Source organism: Lissotriton vulgaris, chromosome 3_1 (genome assembly GCF_964263255.1).
Source record: "Lissotriton vulgaris chromosome 3_1, aLisVul1.2, whole genome shotgun sequence".
Taxonomy (NCBI): Eukaryota; Metazoa; Chordata; class Amphibia; order Caudata; family Salamandridae; genus Lissotriton; species Lissotriton vulgaris.
This window is the reverse complement of record NC_141689.1, coordinates 162,608,399-162,629,778: the sequence shown is the minus strand read 5'-3', so window position 1 is coordinate 162,629,778 and position 21,380 is coordinate 162,608,399. Positions and strand designations below refer to the sequence as shown.

The 21,380-nt window shown below is 43.4% G+C and overlaps 1 protein-coding gene across 1 annotated transcript in view; it reads left to right on the top strand.

Annotated features, from left to right (window-relative positions):
* LOC147726155 (C-C motif chemokine 21-like) overlaps positions 1 to 21,380 on the top strand; it is a 57,830-nt gene that overhangs the window by 10,460 nt on the left and 25,990 nt on the right. The window contains exon 2 of the mRNA XM_086960260.1: positions 20,483 to 20,603. Within this exon, the coding sequence (XP_086816386.1) occupies positions 20,483 to 20,603 (121 nt within the window). The remainder of the gene's footprint in view (positions 1 to 20,482; positions 20,604 to 21,380) is intronic.

Here is a 21,380-nt window from a genome sequence, read left to right as displayed (position 1 = left end):
AGTGTGATATTAGTGCTCGTTGCAGGGCAATGTAGAGGTGTATCATGAGAGGAGAGCCCTGTGAATGTCTCAGTGCTGCGCTATCAGTGAATTGTGTAAGTCAGTACAGAGGCATGTGAACGCCGCAGCACTGGAATATCAGAGCATGGTGCACACTAGACTAGAGATACCTTGTGATAGGCCTGTGTATGCCTCAGTATGGGCTATCGCTCCCTGCTTAGTGCAGGTCAGCAGAGAGAGTCATTGTGGGAGCTCTGTGAACGTCTTCGTACTGGGATGTCAGTCCACTGTGTAAGTCGGTACAGAGGTGCCTCACTAGAGCCTGCAAATGCCTCTGAAGGGAGATATCAGTGCAATGAGCAAGTCAATATAGGGTGCATTGTGAGAGCTACGTGACTGTCAGAGCTATGTGACTGCCTTGGAACTGAGGGGCTCATTACCATGGCGTAACGATCGGCGGTGGCAATTGTTACACCATCGTGATGAGAATTACCCGCCGCCATATTAGAATGGCTGTGGATATGGCGGCGGATGCAAAGTCCGTCTGCCGCTTTTCCACCGGTGGCAATCGTTAGGAGGCTGGCGGGGATTGGCTTTGCGTTCCCACTCAGGGGAGAGGGGGGGGGGGTGCACTGGGGGGGTGTTCCCAGCACCAGGTGGCAGGCACCGCGTGGTGCCTGCCAGGTGGTGCAGGGAAACGCCTTGCATGCTCTTTTACCATTGCGGACGGTGCTGCAACCAGCAGCACGGTCCGCAATGATAAAAGGTCAGAATGCGCCCGCCATACTAATTGGGCTGGTCAGACCGCCGCACGACTGGCGGGGAGTCCCAACACTGTCATGATGGTGGGTGGACTGATGTCCGCCCGCCATCACAATGAGCCTCTGAATTCTTAATGCAAGACTCGGGTCCATATGGAGATGCCACCCACAAGCCCTGCAGCTTCTGACTATTGAGATATCACTCCCTGGTGAGGGTCAGAGGAGAGATGCGCTGAGAGCCCTGACAACGTTGCAATATCATCATATCGTGCAGGTTAGTACAGATGCGCCTTTCTACAGCCCTGTGAATGCCCCGGTACTGGGATATCAGTGTACGGTACATGTCAATATAAAGGCGCCTCTCGAGCTCTGTGAATGCCTCGGTACTGTGCATGTCAACTCCTCTCTAGAGCCCTGGTAATGCCTCAATACTGGGATATCAGTGTACTGTGCATGTCGACTCCTCTCTAGAGCCCTGGTAATGCCTCAATACTGGGATATCAGTGTACTGTGCAGATCAGTATAGAGGTGCCCCTCTATAGCCCCTGAATGCCCCAGTATTGGGGTATCAGTGTACTGTGTATGTCAACATAGAGGCCTCTCTCTACACATCTTTGAATGCCTCAGTAATGGGATCAGTGTAATGTGAAGGAAAATATAAAGGTGACTCTTTAGACCCCTGTCAATGTCTCAGTACTGGGATATCAGTACACTGTGCATGTGCACATAGAGGGGCCTTCAGAGAGCCATGTGAATGCCTCACTACTGTGATATCACTGTACTGTGCAGGGCAGTATAAGAGGTGCCTCACTAGAGCCCTGTGAATGCTTCAGTACTGGGATAACTCTGTACTGTGCAATATAGATGTGTCTCTCCAGAGCACTGTGAATGCCTCAGTATTGTGATATCACTGTGCTGTGCAGGGCAGTATAGCGGTACCTCACTAGAGCCCTGTCAATGCCTCAGCACTGGGATTTCCCTCTACTGTGCATGCCTCATGCTAAAACCGAAGGTCATCAAGCCTATTTCTAAAAACCCTATCCCATATATTTTTAGTGTGGTAAATGTTAAGCAACTTATCCTCACAAAAGACAGGCGCAGAAAGTGATTTAGAACTTCCAGGGTCTGTGGAAGTGAAGAGTCTTGCCTCAGCAGGGTTGTTGGTCTGTGGTAGTAAAGGTCTTGCCTCAGCAGGGGTGTTGGTCTGTGATAGTGAAGGGTCTTGCCTCAGCTGGGCTGGTCTGTGGTAGTGAATGGTCTTGCCACAGTTGGGCTGGTCTGTGGTAGTGAAGATTCTTGCCTCAGTTGGGTGGGTCTGTGTTAGCGAAGGGTCTTGCCTCAGTTGGGCTGGTCTGTGGTAGTGAATGGTCTTGCCACAGTTGGGCTGGTCAGTGGCAGTGAAGGATCTTGCCACAGCTGGACTGGTCTGTGGTAGTGAAGGCTTTTGCCACAGTTGGGCTGTTCTGCGGTAGTGAAGGGTCTTGCCTCAGTTGGGCTGGTCTGTGGTAGTGAATGGTCTTGCCACAGTTGGACTGGTCTGTAATAGTGAAGGGTCTTGCCTCAGTTGGGCTGGTCTGTGGTAGTGAAGGTGGTTCACTGATAGAATATCTATGTAACAAACATTGATGTTCTAAATATATATTTTTTTAAATACTGACTGCAAAAATATTGACTCCAATACCTTTATAGGTAAGTACCAAAATATAAAATCAAAATTATTGAGGTAAAAAATATAGATGTAAAAAATATTGATTTAAAAATATATATATAATAAAATAATATATAGTAAATATATTAAATATTAATATTATTTTTAACAAAATAAATGAAATTTAATATACATTTTAAATAAATATAACGAATAAACTTAATAAGTAAAATATAAACACACAAATATAAAAATGTATACATATATTTTCTTAAAAAAATTATTGACTATAATATTTATTTACGTTTTTAAACTTTAAAATTATATACAAATGAAATATATATATATATATATATATATGGCAGCTCCAATCGTTTTCCTTTTTCCAAAAACGATAACGCACTCACGGGGGTTATGCAGCAATAGTTTTAATCAGCCACGGACAAGAAACAGACGCGTTTCAGACCTAAAAGTCCTTCGTCAGTGTTTACATTTCCGTGTCTTTCCGACACATTATATACACTTTACTTCCTGCTGGTGGAAGGAATGACGGACATAAACAACATCGCAACTGGCGGCCATTTCGAAGTGGTTTCTTCACAAACGATAGCACAGTTTAAAGTGTAATTTCAATATTGTACCATTGCCAGTCTGGCTAAACTCGATCTTGCTGTGTATCAGCATGTCACCGGCAAACCCTTTGCCATATACTGCGATTCTACAATCATTTTATGATTCACTTAAATTCAACACCATAGAAATACCATATTAGAACAGTGCAGTCATCTGAGGAAATATAAATTTTATGGTCAAGTTGTGTTCCCTAGCGTGTACCCCACCGTCTCCATGTACCGGCTTAAAGTGCATGTAACTTCCCTCCTGTGCCAGCTATGAAGACGCAAATACATTTGCGTCCAACGTTAACATGTCCTCTTTCAGACCCACCCTGAATGGGTTGGATAGTCCGTTCCTAAGTATGCTATGCCAACGTCTTTTTGTAGTGTACTTTACACGTTTTCCTGCTCTGGCGAAGTAGACCCTGAATCCCTGCCATCGAGCCTTTTTTCTGGCTTCTGACTCTGAAAGCCTCAGCCCAGGTTGTCTCTGTACCCGTGAACTCTGACTTACTTCCAGCGCGGCCCACCGCGCTTAGCTCAGCCTGCTGCCTGCCAAGACTGACTACAACCTTCGAATTATCTGTTCCGCTCCTCGAAAATGCATTCCTGCCCACTAGTTCAAGTAAACATTCCTCCAGCTGCAGAGCCAAAGGGCCGGCCTGTCTCCATGCAAGTAATTCATAGCCTCTGTTACCATGCTCCCATGGAAGGCCCATGCCCCCACGCTTCTCATGCAGACACTTAGGCGCTTATACACGCACTCACAGTCAGTATAGAATAGCTTCTGCCCCAGAGACCTTTTCCGTTCAGATAATATGGTTCCCAAACATCAGATATCAGATATGATAAAAGTACAAGTTGATCTGACACGCCAGACTTCTGTCTCTTTCCGTCAGTGTAAATGTCAAGTCCCCTGCACCCTCCAGTTTCGCGTCAATCACACGTCATGCAGCTGCGCGCGCATCCAAGCTTCCGATTTCTGCTGACATTGCAACATTTCTGTTTAGTGCCACCCACATATGACACCTATCTGTGACGTTTTTAGCACACACCTCTAGTTCACGCCTAGTCCACGCCTTCTGATTACGTACTAGTAACACGTGGATGCTGTTATCTTGTCTTCTCTCAGCTGTTACGCCTACTGTATTGCTTTCTGCGGTGTAAATTAAGTATATAAGCTATGTATTGTCAATAAAATGTTAGCATATGCTCTCTATCCCTTCCTGGACCCTGTGTGGTGCCAGGAACCAGATATTCAGTTCCGGAACGATTCCTTTTTAAGGAATAAAACCCCTAAGAACTCTAACACCACGGACTCTGTTTCTTTCTTTCTGATTGAGTTATTATTGATTAAGTACTTACCTGCATAGAAATTAAGACGGTAAATTAAATATTTACAACATTTTGGCGCCCGAAGAGGGACACCTCCCCCACCTCACGCGCCGGTTGGTGCGTTGCAAGCTCTGTCCCCTGCCATCAGTTAGAAGGAACCTACGCGTACCGGCAGGATTTCCTGTATCTCCCTCTGGCCCACGGAGGTGACGAAGACTGCGATCAGTACCCAGACGAGGCGGTGAGGAGTGCGGAGGATCCCGACCAGAGCCTAGCCGAAAGAAGCAAGGTCCGAGGTGTCAAGAGGCCCACCAGTTTTCCGAAGTTTTCCGAAGTGTTCCGAAGTTTTCCGAAGTTTTTCCGAAGTGTCGAGCCGAGTCCAGTCCAGTCGAGTTTTCCGAGGCCTTCTGTTTTCCGTGCTTCCCGGTGAGTACCATTGCTGGGACGTATCTAGACGGGTTTGGGTACACAAGTCCGGTCTGCACTGTTTTAGACAGTGTATCTGTGCTGTTTAGCAGTACATCAGTTATTAAAGTTTTTGCATTGTCTCCGACAGTGTATCTGTGCTGTTTAGCAGTACATCCGGTATAGGGGGTAGTCATATATGTCTTAAATGTTTTTTCATGTGATTAATGTCGTGGTATGAATGTGACTGTTTTAATGTGCATTGTTGTGTTCTTATATAACTAGCTGTATTCAGTATTAAGTAGCAAGGATTGAGCATTCAGTATCAAGTAAACAAGATGCCGTTTTTCAACAAGTTAAAACAGATAGGAACTAGGAAAGGGATACTAGAGGAAGAAATTCCTATCCCCCCTAAAGACACTCCAGGACATTTTATGTACCACAAGCATGGCTTAGATGCCATATTATACCTAGATTTATGGGCCGAGTATACTAAACATCTAGACGAGAGACACAGATGGCCTGTTACCGGAACATGGGATGCCGAGTGCATCATGAAGGTTGAGGAAGCACTCTGGAAAAAGAAAGCCAGACAATCTCAGAAAGACGCCATAGAGTTTTGGCGTAAGGAATCACATAAGCGTGCTGAAAAAGCACTACGTAGAGAAGACAGACTTAGAGAATCAGATAAAGCCCAAGAAAACGAATTAGTTACTGAAGGGATCCGAGTAAAAACAGAGCAAGTAGACCGTGCACAAAATAATCTCGTAAATGGTATGTATCTCGTGGCCGAGGGCTCGCCTGAAGCCACTTCAGAAATACCGAAAAATCTGCCACCACCATTGGTGCCAATTAAAGTAAATCACAGAACTACTAAAGACATATTTCTGAATTCCTATCTAGAGGATGTAGCACCCGCTTACACCAATCTGCCTGTTCGCGCCCCGCCTACTGACGGTGACGGAGGCGGCAATCCGCCTCCAGACCAAAATCCGCCGCAACTGCAGCAAGGTTTCCCCGTTCGATCAACCATTCCTGCACCTCCACCACTTCCTGCACTTAAAGCTGATCTGCCGAAACCGCTCCCACCTGATCCTACTAAAAGACAAGTTCAAGTACAGATACAGACCCCACAGAGAGATCATGTTCAAGCTTCCGCCTCAGGAGGTGCGATGGGGGGTCTTCGGACCCCGCCATTAACACATAGGGTACAGCTCAGGGACTTGCAGAGTCCTTTCACGTTCAAATCACCCCGTCTCGACATACTAAAAGAGAACCTTTCAGTTTGCAGATATGATCCAGTACCCGGCAAGAACGATAGAATGATGATGGCATCACTACGGTTACGATCTGCTACCGATTTCCTGCTGTTATTTGCAGGAATGAAAGAGCGCCTAGATAGAATATATATGTTTGTTCAGACGGGTAAAGACCCTGACAGTATTAAGGATGCCATGGAGCATCAGAAAGTTGACGTTCAAGCACAGATACTACGTTTTTTCATAAATTGCCTAATAAGGGAACGAGACAGGCCTGGGACAGATCAGAGTGAATTAGATGCACTGAACAAGTGGGGTCAAAATATATCTGAAGGAAAACACGACAAGGGGAATTGCATAGCCAGTATGTACAGGAAAATAAGAAAAGAAGTGGTAGAAATACACAAAGAAGAGAAAGAAAAGGCTTCCTCCGAGGAGGAAGAAGAACCTGAAGAACCAGAAAGGATTACAGACACTATAGCGTATGTAGGTAAGGGAACTTACCTAAGGAAAGGTATCCGTCCAGAAAGCAAGAGAGTTTTTCTCTCTGCCTTAACAAACCCGAATTCTTCTGAACATCAGTTCCAGGAAACTGATAAAAGGCTTCGAGACCGCGTAGGGTACCATGTACTCAATTCTATGGATGAACAAGAACTAGCCCGGTCAGCCATATTATGGACTGAAAATCCGGATATATACAATGATGACACCGTAGCACAGACATTCCTGAACCTTTCCCCAGACGAGCAGAAATTAGCAGGTGTATACATGATTCAGCACCTCCTCACAAAATACAGAAACCAACATTCTGATCCTGGTCCCTTACACGAAACATTAGAAGCGCTACTCATGGATAGATGGAGAGGTCTAAGTACCAAGTTAATACAAATAATTCTAGAACAACGACATAGATATAATACTTTCGTAAGTTCCGAATATGTTCCTGCTCCGCCTCCAGAAAGAAAAATGTATCATATGGAACGCCTGAGTTGCATTGAAAGTCAGAACCCCTTACGAGAAGTACACCCAGTTATGGGTGAGGATCATAACTTGAAACGTGTGTATGTACACACGCCACTGACTAAGTTAGAACTGTTAGAAATGAAGAAACTAGTCCCGTGCCATGATAAAGACCCCGCAGGTTTTCACAGAGAACTTAAAGACATGTTACTGATGGGGGATTACACATATGAAGATATCATGAAAATGTGAAAGGTACTGCTGCCCACGGGCATCTACGAGAAATTAAAGGAAAAAGAATGGGAGGTGGGAGACAAAAAGATTGTATGGGCAGAAATAGAAGACGAAGAAAACAAACGTGTCCCAGGGGTAGGCCTTGGGGACAAAACTAAAGCATTACCAGGTTTGATAGTACAGGTTCTGCCAAGATTGCTGGCAACAAGAAAGGAAGACTGGGATGCAATCTCAGCATGTAAACAGAAACCCGACGAAGATACTAGTGACTTCTATTCAAGATTCGAGAAATGTTTCATTATTAATAGTGGTCTTAAACCAAGTAGCGAGTCGTACCCGCATCTTTTTGTATCCAAGTTAGTTGAGAATTCCCTGTTAGCAGTCAAAAATCGTGTATACAAGGTTGAGAGTACATGGCAAGCAAATACGCCATCACAGATGTTACAAATGTTACAGTACCATCAGAACAGAATTAGAGAAGAACAGGATCAGGAACAGAAACGTATGAAAGACACAAAAATGAAAATGTTAGTAGCCCAGTCGGTCCCAACCGACGGCCACAGAAAGGGTACGACCCAGACAGGTCACGCCGCAGCTCCCGTTAAAGGGACATGCAACTATTGCAAGCAGCCCGGTCACTACGTACATGAATGTCCAGTTCTGAAACATAACATATCAACAGGTAAAACTAAAGAGAGACCGCATCCACCAAGACAAGATCAGGCCCAGCAACAGACCTCACAGAATGTACAGCCTATGCAGAACACGCAGCCTACGCATGCTTCATCTCATACAGCACAGACAGTAGCGGTATCACAGCCACAGCCCATTGCCGCGACTCAACAAGTTTCTCAGCAGATGTACCAGTATGCCCAATCTGCTTACCCCGATTACCAACGATACGCATGAAACAGCCTAGAGAGGGAGATGGGTTTGCCTCTTATTGAAATTCCTGTAGATCAAGAAGGTCCTTATGTACACAGTCAAGTATTGGGAAAAGACAGAAAGTTTTTAATTGACACAGGGGCAAGCCGTACGACAATCAGCCATAGCGAAGTCCCAGGGGCACCCCTCTCAGGCTCACAGAATGTTTCCCTTGGTTTTTCAGGACAGCCTATTGTAAATGAAGTATCAGAACCGGTCCCTCTGGCTGTGGGTCCGTTATCACGAGTTACAGACTTGTTACTTACGAAATCATGTCCAGAAAATCTGTTAGGAATAAAAACGTTGAAGGCTCTAGGAGCCATAATTTGCTGTTCCCCGGAGGGGGTTAGACTCTTTCTGCGGGATTTCAAGGGTCATTATGTTTTACGGGAATTCGATGTCAGATTGAAAAATGTACCAGATTACTTGTGGGCAAAAAGCCCAACTGATGTAGGTTGTATGCATATCACACCATACCGTGTCACACTCAAGACAGGAGTTGTTTTACCACGAATCAGACAATACAAGTTACCACCCGATGCTGTAGTGGCTTTACTGAAAATCATTGAAGAGCTTATTGCCCAAGGAGTGGTCGTAGAGACCGACTCCAATATCTGTAATTCACCCATCATTCCGATTCTTAAACGTACTGACCCCAATGCACCGCCAGTATATCGGCTGGTGATTGATCTGCGAGAGCTAAATAAATGCATTGTACCACAGTACCCTGTGGTCCCTGATATCTCTTCCCTATTGACTGCTATTGATGCAGAAGCAACGTTCTTCACTGTAATTGACCTCAAAAACGCTTTCTTTAGTGTACCTATTGATCCAGAGAGCCAATATCTCTTCGGATTCAGTTTAAATGGACGAAGTTTCAAATTTTCCCGCGCACCTCAAGGATTCACAGAAAGCCCCAGCATCTATAGTCAAGCACTGAAAAGACAACTAGATTGTATTCAAATGCCAGTTAACACCGCTTTACTGCAATACGTCGATGATCTGCTGATCACCGCACGAAGTGAGCCCGAATGTGAACAAGCATCACTGACAGTTTTACATTTTCTGGCCGACAAGGGACACAAGGTGTCTCCTTCGAAGCTACAATTCTGTGTTCAGCAAGTTGTGTACTTGGGTCACTTGCTGTCCAAAGTGGGGAGACAGCTCACTCCCGATCGCATTCAGTTAATTGTAAATATGCCGCAACCCCAGACACAAAAGGAAGTGCGGGCCTTTATAGGCCTCACCTCGTACTGCAGACAATGGATTCCTCAATATGCATTTCTAGCTAAACCACTCATCCAGTTAACGACACAGGAGGCAGCGACTTCGACTGTCCTCCCTTGGACTCAGGAACACACACAAGCCTTTGAGGAATTAAAGAAAGCATTATGCCAAGCACCAGTTTTAGCGACACCATGTTACAGCAAACCGTTTACATTTTTTGTTACAGAACGTGATGGTACAGCATTGTCTGTCCTCACTCAAGACCAAGCAGGTTCAAATAAGCCTTGCGCTTATTTTTCAAGTACATTGGATTCAGTAGCCCAGGCACTCCCTGCGTGCTTAAAGTCCGTAGCAGCAACAGCGTTAGCAATCAGACAGAGCGATTCAATTGTTTTAGGCCATCAGTTAACAGTACAAGTTCCACATTCTGTAGAGGTTCTTTTAAACAGAACCCAGACTCAGCACTTGACTATAGCACGACTGACAGGTTACGAATTAACGCTATTCCAGCCACACATAGAAATCAAGCGCTGCAGCATTCTGAACCCCGCAACACTGTTACCTACAAGTATGACAGATCCAGCCCCGCATGATTGTATAGAGATCATTAACGCAGTAACAAAGCCTCGACGAGACTTAACAGATGTTCCATTGACAAATACAGACCTGACACTTTATGTGGATGGTTCATGTATGAGAACAAGTACAGGAGAATTAGTGGCCGCGTATGCAGTGACCACTGAAACCGAAGTTAAAGAAACACATCGTATTGACACACTGTCCGCTCAAGCGGCAGAGCTTATTGCTTTGACCCGAGCCTGTATACTAGCCAAGAACAGAAATGTCAACATATACACTGATTCCCGTTATGCCTTCGGAGTTGTACACGACTTCGGAATGTTATGGCAAGAACGAGGTTTTCTGACCTCTCATGGTGCCAAGATCCAACATGGTCCCCTCATTCAAGCACTGTTAGAAGCAATACATCTGCCTTCAGGCATATCCGTCATGAAGTGTAAAGCACATACTAAAGTTACGGATTCTGTTTCCCAGGGTAACGACCTGGCAGATCAGACAGCAAAACATACAGCATTGACTCACACTCAAACAACTGACATGACAAAGACAATAGGACCGACAAATTGTATGACAGTCAGGGATCCCACACTAGATGTTATCGATATTCAGACACATGCCACCCCAGATGAAATAAAGAAATGGATTGAACTAGGAGGGATCCAGACAGATCAAGGTTGGATGACAAAGGGAAAATCTACATGGTTTCTCCCTGATTCTATGGTTCAAGTCATGATCAATACAGCACATAGCCCAGCACATCTAGGAGAGAAAGCGATGTTAGACAGTTTACAAAATCTTTGGAGCAATAAACACTTACGAGCAGCAGCAAAACAGAAAGTGCGTACTTGCATGATCTGTTGTCAGTTCAATCCAGGTAAAAGTGTCCCTGTAGAGCAAGGTGGATTTCATCCTCCCGATCACCCTTTTGAAGTCCTCCAGATGGATTATATCCAGATGGACCGTTGTCGAGGATTCAAATATGTCCTCGTAATTGTTTGTGCACTGTCCCGTTGGACCGAAGCATATCCAGTCCCAGATTACACTGCTCCGACCACTGCCAGGCAGCTGGTTCGTGAATTCTTCCCACGGTACGGCATGCCTTGTGTCGTGTACTCAGATAACGGTCAGCCATTCTCATCTGAATTAATGAAGCAAGTTTCCTTGCTGCTAGGATACCAATGGAAATTCCATTGTGTCCGACATCCCGAAGCCGCAGGCCTTGTAGAGAGGCATAATCAGACATTAAAGACCCGCCTTGGAAAAATATGTCAAGAGAAAGGGGTCGACTGGATAGTCGCCCTGCCAGTGGCACTGTTCTATATGAGAATGGTTGCCCATTCGAGATCAGGACTATCCCCGTACGAAGTGGTCTTTGGCAGACCACCGAATATGTGGGGGACGCCCATTCCTAAGAAAATTACTGATGTTGATTGCAATATGTTGACAGATTACCTTGCCTCCTTGATGTCTGCACTCCAATCATGTCGTTCACAGGTTGCCGCAGCCTTCCCTGACAACACTGATGTAAAGCCGCATGATGTCCGTCCAGGCGACCTGATTCTAATAAGGAACTTTGATAGGAAAAGTCCGCTGGAGCCCCGCTGGAAAGCACCGAAGACCGTTCTACTTACTACAAGGACAGCAGTGAAGGTGGAGGGCAGAAAGGGGTGGATCCACACGAGCCATATCAAACTATGCAATGAACTGAAACAAGACCCAGGCTCGTCCACCCCTTCCAAAGACTGTATCGAGCCCAGTGACTTTAAGATTTCCGACCGAGAGAAAACTCCCCAAGAAAAGTACAGATCAAAGCTCCGATCTACCAAGTCAGACAGTTTAATTGTTTAAGTCCTCCCCTAGGTGAATCGGTTAAATAGTTTTCTGACATGTATCCCCTAGATCGAGATAGAGAGAGAGAGAGACAATTCAAGAAACATACATACTGCAAATCTCTGCGTAGTCACTGTATAGTGACATTGTTAATAATGTTTTTTCTAAGTCTTCTGATTATAGTTGCAAGTATATTGCTTCCTATCTACTGTCCTATTTTCAAGCGTGAACAATCTGCTTACAATGTTTCTGCTGAACATTCTTTTAGCGAGTTACCTCCACATGAACTTTCTTACAGACTTGCGCTGCGCAACAACACATTCATTAGTATGCTTCACCATTCCCATCAGACTAATAATGCTACCAATTGCTGGATATGTGGCCGACTCCCTCCCTACCAGAATTACAAGGGAGCTCTGCCCCTCTTTCTGTACCCGTTCACTCACAACGGCTCCTGTGGTGCATGGTTTAAAATAATTAATTCCTTAGATCCTGATATTGCTGTTTTCGAAGGGAGCTGGGTTTGGGGAAACTTGAACTTAGTTCTGCTCGATGTCTGTTACCCTGATAAAGAGGGACTCCCCACTAGAATAGGAACTGATCTAGAAAATGAAGTATATGGATTAAGTAATTATACCATTAACCTTATGATTCTTACAGTTGAATTCGAAGCTGCACCAGTTCTACCCGCTATGTCAGTATTACCAGTCACTGGTGAATTATGTGTCAGAAAGAAAGGTTCAGTACACTTAGGTCATAGTAAATGTACTACTGTGGTCGAATTCAGTGATCATGGTAAATCGTCCTTTAAAGCTACCCGTCATTCTTATTTTGTTTGTGGTCATACCGCATACATATGTTTACCTCCAGATTGGGATGGTACCTGTTATATTGCATTCCTTCTGCCACCTGTTTTTCTAGCTCCTCCTGATTACCACAGAAATACAAATCTAGTAAAGAATAGACTCAGAAGAGATATCACGCTCGTCGACTACACAGAAACGGCATGGGAACAGTACACCGATTTTAATAAAGGATTCTTTTTCTTTTTAGGCCCTGTCCAGAACAGTAAGCTAATACGTAGATTAACTAGAACACTTGAAGCAGTAGTGAATGAAACTGCCTCCGCCCTAGGTAACTTAACCGAAGAACAGTCCGCCATGCGGGTTGTTGTCCTTCAGAATCGTCTTGTTATTGACGTCATCTTGGCAGATAGAGGTGGAGCCTGTAAGGTCATCGGGTCAAGTTGCTGTGTTTTCATTCCAGAAAACGCGCCATCTGTATACAAAGCTATTACACGTCTTCATAAAATTGCTAATCTGATACATCAGAATCCAGGCACCTGGACTTGGTCCGGTTGGTTCTGGACAACGTTAACCGCTTGGGGATGGAAGATCCTATCCTTCCTAGGCATTGGCCTAGTCCTAGTATTCAGTTGCTGCCTGTGCCTACAGTGTGGGCCAGCGATTTGTGGACTGTGTGCCACATCATGTATTGAACATTCCAGTTTTCTATCACAACGTCAAAGAAAGAAAGATGAGCAAATGATGTTACAAGAACAAACTGATCGATTTATGAGAATCGATATATCATGAAGGGTCCGTAGGGAACAAGGAGGGAATGAGGAAATATAAATTTTATGGTCAAGTTGTGTTCCCTAGCGTGTACCCCACCGTCTCCATGTACCGGCTTAAAGTGCATGTAACTTCCCTCCTGTGCCAGCTATGAAGACGCAAATACATTTGCGTCCAACGTTAACATGTCCTCTTTCAGACCCACCCTGAATGGGTTGGATAGTCCGTTCCTAAGTATGCTATGCCAACGTCTTTTTGTAGTGTACTTTACACGTTTTCCTGCTCTGGCGAAGTAGACCCTGAATCCCTGCCATCGAGCCTTTTTTCTGGCTTCTGACTCTGAAAGCCTCAGCCCAGGTTGTCTCTGTACCCGTGAACTCTGACTTACTTCCAGCGCGGCCCACCGCGCTTAGCTCAGCCTGCTGCCTGCCAAGACTGACTACAACCTTCGAATTATCTGTTCCGCTCCTCGAAAATGCATTCCTGCCCACTAGTTCAAGTAAACATTCCTCCAGCTGCAGAGCCAAAGGGCCGGCCTGTCTCCATGCAAGTAATTCATAGCCTCTGTTACCATGCTCCCATGGAAGGCCCATGCCCCCACGCTTCTCATGCAGACACTTAGGCGCTTATACACGCACTCACAGTCAGTATAGAATAGCTTCTGCCCCAGAGACCTTTTCCGTTCAGATAATATGGTTCCCAAACATCAGATATCAGATATGATAAAAGTACAAGTTGATCTGACACGCCAGACTTCTGTCTCTTTCCGTCAGTGTAAATGTCAAGTCCCCTGCACCCTCCAGTTTCGCGTCAATCACACGTCATGCAGCTGCGCGCGCATCCAAGCTTCCGATTTCTGCTGACATTGCAACATTTCTGTTTAGTGCCACCCACATATGACACCTATCTGTGACGTTTTTAGCACACACCTCTAGTTCACGCCTAGTTCACGCCTTCTGATTACGTACTAGTAACACGTGGATGCTGTTATCTTGTCTTCTCTCAGCTGTTACGCCTACTGTATTGCTTTCTGCGGTGTAAATTAAGTATATAAGCTATGTATTGTCAATAAAATGTTAGCATATGCTCTCTATCCCTTCCTGGACCCTGTGTGGTGCCAGGAACCAGATATTCAGTTCCGGAACGATTCCTTTTTAAGGAATAAAACCCCTAAGAACTCTAACACCACAGACTCTGTTTCTTTCTTTCTGATTGAGTTATTATTGATTAAGTACTTACCTGCATAGAAATTAAGACGGTAAATTAAATATTTACAACACATCTATCAGTTACACGGGGCTCTTTTCTCGTTATATGCGCTGGTAGGCACATTTATGCTTTAGACCCATTAATGGGATATTTAGTCCCCTGTCGGTGATCAAAGAAGTAATCTTGCCGTGTATCGGCACTTCACCGACTAGTGTAATGGTATCAAGACAGCACTGAAGCACAGACATCAGAAGCGCCGGGACACCCCGTTGGGGTAGCTGCGCGCTATATAAATTACACAAATAAATAAATTACACTGTGTTAACGTAACACCCATTTGATATCTCATTTCAATAAAATGTAACCATTCCAAATCTCATAATGTAGCCGTGAATCGGCTTATAAAGTCACATTTGACCTTGAACTCCCCTTCAATTTCATCTTGGTGAGTTGGTTAATAAACCTAGTTCGCTACATAGGTCAAAGTACAATGGTATTCCGTTACCAATATTGATAGAATAGAGAAGTGAAAGAGGAAAGATATAAAAATATAGGGAAAATTAGGGAAAATTATAAGAAAAATTAAGACAATTTATAAAGATATAAGAAAAACAAAAGGAAAACAAAAGGAAAGCAGAATGAACTGATCACAGTAACAGTGCATCTCTCTGTAAGGATTCGTTTCACATTTCTATTGATCCTTTGTAACCACAGAATGCAATGTGGGACCAGCCTATCACATTATCTCCCCAGGTGTACTGTGAGTTCCTCCCCAATGTTAAGCCCGCCCGTCTGTTTGGTCTGCATGTCTATTATATGTTGCGACTCCAATCTACGCAGACATAATCTATCTCCCCCTCTGGGATTGGATGGTACATGATCTAGCCCAAAGTATTGGAGTAACTCCCGGTTACTATGATGTACCTGAGCGAAGTGCCTGGCCACAGGATAAGATACATCCTTGTTCATTATGGCTCGTTGATGTTCCAGCACTCGCACCTTCACATTGTTAATTGTACTGCCTACATATTTGAGGCCACAGGGACATACAAGGCAGTACACCACATAAGGTGTTGTACATGTGATGAATTTCTTGATTTTTTTGGGTTGGGATAGGCCTGGGATTTGGTAAGAGAGAACCCTCTTGCTGTTTTCACACGCCCGGCATCTTCCACATGGGAAGAAGCCTTCCATATCCTTTAAGGTACCCTTCATGGGGGGTTTGGTAGGTGCTAGATGGCTGTGTACCACCATGTCTTTTATGGATCTGGATTTTCGAAAAGTAATGAGTGGTCTTTCAGGTACATCACACCCAATTACTGGGTCAGTGCGTAGGATGTGCCAGCTTCTCGAGAGCATGCTCCTTAATATATTAGCCCCATCCGAATACGTTGTGATCATACTGAACTTGTTCTCATTCTCAGAATCTTTTTTCTTTTTCTGATCACAATCAAATAGTTGTTGCCTGGGAATCCTGGCAACTCTCTCCATGGTTCTATTTAGTATATCTGGATCATATCCTCTCATGCGGAACCTCTGCATGCTCTCCTTTGCTGCTGACATGAAGTCAGTTTCACGGGAGCAGTTCCTCTTTAGCCTAAGTAATTCACCGTACGGTATGCTTCGTACGAGGCTGGGTGGATGACTACTCTCGGCGTGGAGTATGCTGTTCCCTGCCGTTGGTTTCCTATAAAGGGCAGTTTGTAACTTCTCCTCACTGACAAATACCCTCAGATCTAGATAATGTACTTGCTCACTACTAATGTCTGCAGTGAATTTTAAATGTAGATTGTTTTTATTGAGATCCACAATAAAGTTATTGGCTTCTGCGGAGGAGCCCCTCCACACCAAGAACAAGTCGTCTATATAACGACGCCACACTACAATGTGCTCGGCCCATTTTATGTTGTCCCCGGCAAGGGCCACCTGCTCCTCCCACCAGCCCACGAAAAGATTTGCGTAGCTGGGGGCGAAGCAGGTTCCCATCGCCGTCCCTGAGGTCTGTTTGTAGAGTATGTTCTGAAACAAAAATTTTTTATTTTGTAAACAAAACTCCAACATTTCAGTCAACATCATGCCATGCTCCAGATACTTGGCTGGTCTCTTATCCAGAAAATATTTAACAGCCTCAACTCCCTTATCATGCTGTATGCATGTATATAGACTGGTGATGTCTAGAGTAATGAGCAAAAAGGAAGAGTCCCATGTAATGTGTTCAATCTGTTCAATAAAATGTTTTGTGTCTCTCACATATGATCTAAGATCCACAACAAATTTAGCCAGAAAGGAGTCAATGTAAATTGATAAATTCTCTGTCAATCCGCCTTTGGACGAAACAATGGGTCGTCCCGGAGGATTTGCCAGGTCCTTATGAACTTTCGGAAGTTGATAAAAAGTTGGAGTGGTAGGTTCAGGATTGCGCAAAAACAGGAACTCATTCATATCCAGCATCGACATATTTCGCCATTTGGTCAAAAGATCATGATACATTTGTCTGCTGTGCTCATATTCCTCTTTATTAGTGATGTTATAATTATCTGGATCTTCCAGTTGTCGGAGAGATTCTTGACTATACTGGTCTCTGGTTAGCAAGACAATGTTCCCCCGTTTGTCAGAAGGTTTCACAATGATCTTTTCGTTTTTCTGGATGTTAGATAGAGCAACTGCTTGTTCTTTAGTCAGATTGTTATTGCTCTTCCGGTTTCTGATTTTATTAGTACTGGCTCTAAATTTGATTAAGTCCTGTGTCACGGCATCTGAAAAGGTGTCTATCGCGTCATAGGGCATCTGAGGGTTGAATTGTGAGGGTGCTTGAAAGTTTGTTGGGGGCGATTCTTGTTCAATAATGTCCGGGCTCCCCAATGTTTGAGTTTGTTCAGCCCTGAGTTCATCCAATATCTGAACCGCATTCAGGTCCTTCACAGTCAACCCATCAGTAGGTTGCGCAATTATCCTTTTCTTAGTTTTTCGTGGGTCCAAGGTGCTAGGCTTTGTTTTATGAAATTTATGTAATTTCATTTTCCTGGTAAGTTTGAAGAGGTCAATTCTTGTTTGTGTAAATTCCAGTTTGTCATTTGGGCAAAAGGTGAGGCCCAGTTGCAAGGTTTTTTCTTCAACCTCTGTTAAATTCTGATCAGTTAGGTTGATGATAGTCAAATTTTCGCCGGCATCTACCACCTGTTGCCCTTCTTCCGGGTGTTGTAATTTGCCACTTTGCCTCTTCCTCTTCCTCTCCCAGCCCCCCCTCCGAGTTTTTTGTCATCTTCCGGGGGTTTGGTTTTTCCCCCTCTGAGCCAGGCATATATATATATCAATAATTTAAAATAAAATAAAACATTCTGTAATAAATTAAAACATTTAAATATAAAAAAAGTTAAACTTACATTTTCCAATACAATAAGTGCAACAGTAGGGAAAGTGTTGGATAGCGGAATAATAACATTTACTATTCCAACTCCAGTGAGTGCAACAGTAGGGAAAGTGTTGGATAGCGGAGGGGTACAAATTACTATTCCCACTCCAGTTATAGCAACAGTAGGGAAAGTGTTGGATAGTGGAGGGGAAAAAATTACTGTTCCCGCTCCAAAAAGTGCAACAGTAGAGAAAGTGTTGGATAACGGAGGGGCAAAAATTACTATTCCCACTCCAGTGAGTGCAAAAGTAGAGTAAGTGTTGGATAGCGGAGGAATTAAATGTACTATTCCAACTCAAGTGAGTGCAACAGTAGGGGAAATGTTGGATAGCAGAGGAGTAAAAATTACTATTCCCACTCCAATCAGTGCAACAGTAGGGAAAGTGTTGGATAGCGGAGGGGCATACATTACTATTCCCACTCCAAAGAGTGAAACAGGAGGGAAAGTGTTGGATAGAGGAGTGGTAAAATTACTATTACCACTCCAGTGAGTGCAAAAGTAGGGTAAATGTCGGATAGCGGAGGAATTCAATTTACTATTCCAACTCCTGTGAGTGCAACAGTAGGGAAAATGTTGGATAGTGGAAGGACACAAATTACTATTCCCACTGCAATGAGTGCAACAGAAGGGAAAGAGTTGGATAGAGGAGGGACAAAAATTACTATTCCCACTCCAAACAGTAGAACTGTAGGGAAAATGTTAGACAGTGGGGTGGTAAAAATTACTATTCCCACTGAAGTGGGTGCAAAAGTATCGTAAGTGTTGGATAGCGGAGGAATTAAATTTACTATTCCAACTCCAGTGACATGCAACAGTTGTAAAAATGTTGAATAGCGGAGGGGTAAATATTACTATTCCCACTCCAGTGAGTGAAACAGTAGGGAAAGTATTGGATAGCGGAGGAATTACATTTTCTGTTCCAACTCCTGTGAGTGCAACAGTAGGGAAAATGTTGAATAGTGGAGGTTTAAAAATTCCTATTCCTACTCAAATGAGTACAACAGTAGGGAAAGTGTTAGATAGCGGAGGGGCAAAAATTACTGTTTCCACTCCACTGAATGCAACAGTAGGGAAAGTGCTGAATAGCAGAGAGGTAAAAATTACTATTCCCACTCCAGTGATTACAACATTAGGGAAAGTCTTGGATAGCCTAGAAATAAAAATTACTAATAACACTAACAAAAAATATTACATTTGAAAAATCATAAAAAAATATAAACAATATTTTAAAAATCTAAAATTAAATATATTAAACATATAAAAAGAACACATATAATATTAATTACAATAAGCAAAAACCTACAAATAATATATACAAATATTCATAAATTCATTTATGAACAATAATTTAAAAGTAGCAAATATTAACAAACAAATTCATTGAAACATAAATGCATTATTGTATTATTTCCTACCCTATAACACCACACCATTAACAAAACACTTCAACATTTTTAATTAACTGTATTTCCATAATTAATATAGTTAATAATCACTTAAAAAAAATTAATAAAAAAAAACATTCATTGAGTACACTTGCTTCAACACTAATAATATCCACAACACACACCTAAATTAAACTATAAAATAATAAAACACAATTAAATAGTTAAAAAAAATTAAAACTATTACTATTAACAACTAATAATCTGAATTCTTGTCATGGGCAGGCAAACATTTAATTGGATTTATACAGTTCTGTGTGACCCTGTGTTGCCCCTACCCAAAATTATCAGGAATCCACTTGATATTTTGGTCAAATAATTAAACCTCATATTCTTGGGGAGTTATTTAATTACAATGGTTTGAATATACACACAGAACTATACATATATAAAGAAATAATTTCTTTCACTTGAACAAATGTATAATTAAAATTCATGGTAACACATATGAGTATCTAAAGGCATCTTCTGTACATACTGACATCAATTTTATAGGGAGTCAGGTCCACTATTCATATTCCTGATTATTGCATTGGACTTCCTATTGCATAGATCTATAGACATGTGAATATGTTATAGTGAGACATGCTCCAAGTTGTCTTGGTCCCACAGCCTGCATGTTTTGCTTAAAAGAAAGCTTCTTCAGGCTGTTGGGGGGCAAACTAAGCCAATGTAATTAGGTTATCCAACAATGCAAAGACATGAAGAGTAGGATATAACATTGGTGATAATTGCAGGTAATATAAAATGCATCTATTCCACATATATAGCCAATCCCAGTTCACTAAATTGGATAATTATGCAGCCTTCCAAAATCACCTACAGAGAGATTAATGTCATCTAAAATTATCCACATGGAGCTATTATGGTCCTAGTTCTCAATGTCCTTCTCATGGCTTGGTGCTTCCATCAGGCGTGATCCTGAGGAAGCCATGTAACTTGTATATGCCTCCTCCCATTAGAAAACCAATACAGATCCTTAGAAAGAGGAGCACCAGCACTGAATTGTAAACCTTTGCTATGCTGCAGACCTTCTCCCTCATCTTTCTTCCTCTCTCACTCCAGGCAACGATAACATCGCCATGGACTGCTGCCTGAAAACCAGCAACCACCCCATCCAGCTGAAGATCCTGCAGCGCTACGAGAACCAGAACCCAGACCAAGGCTGCCTGATCCCAGCGGTCGTGTAAGTGCTGACATAGCCATGAGAATGTGACCTTCTGCATGTAGTGAATGACAGTTAAGTAGCTATACCTCCAGTTTCCTTGCCCTTTGACTATTTGTGACACCATTGTCACCTGCCTGTCGCCGGATATGTAGAGCTATTTTATCACAAACTCTACAAGCTCAGACTGTCTACACGCTTTCCAGAGGAGGATTGCAATTCAGGACAGCCTTTTTAACCTTACTCATTCTGATCTCTGATTCTTGACACTCCATACATCTAAAAAAATTACATCTTCTATCTACTCATAACCCCCCCTACCCTGACTGTGTCACCGCTCCCCTCTGGAAAATTGTTCTCAGAACCACACCAAACACACATCCCATGTCAGGACAATTTCTGCATCCTTGAAGAGTTCCACCAACTCTCTTTGCCAGGAGACGCTAAGCCACCACTTCATCTCCTAGCTCCCCACAAGACCCCGCTCTCTCCTGCTGTGTTAACCCTGTTGCCCAGATCTCCTCTATGTCTACTAAGCTTCCTTCAACTACCTAAAATAAGAACTAGATCCTCTATCCCCGATCTCCGACTTCTCCTCCTTCAGAACCACATCCACTACTCTACCCCCCAGAGATAACCAACACGTCACACCATGCTATTTAAACCCCCTTCACTGACAAACCAGAGAGGTAAGCCCCTTCACTTTATTGTCTCCTCCTGGGTCGATGTCACATTATAAACATTGACAAGAATTGGCATCTGTATCCACACATCGAACGGAGATGCAGATTCGGCTCG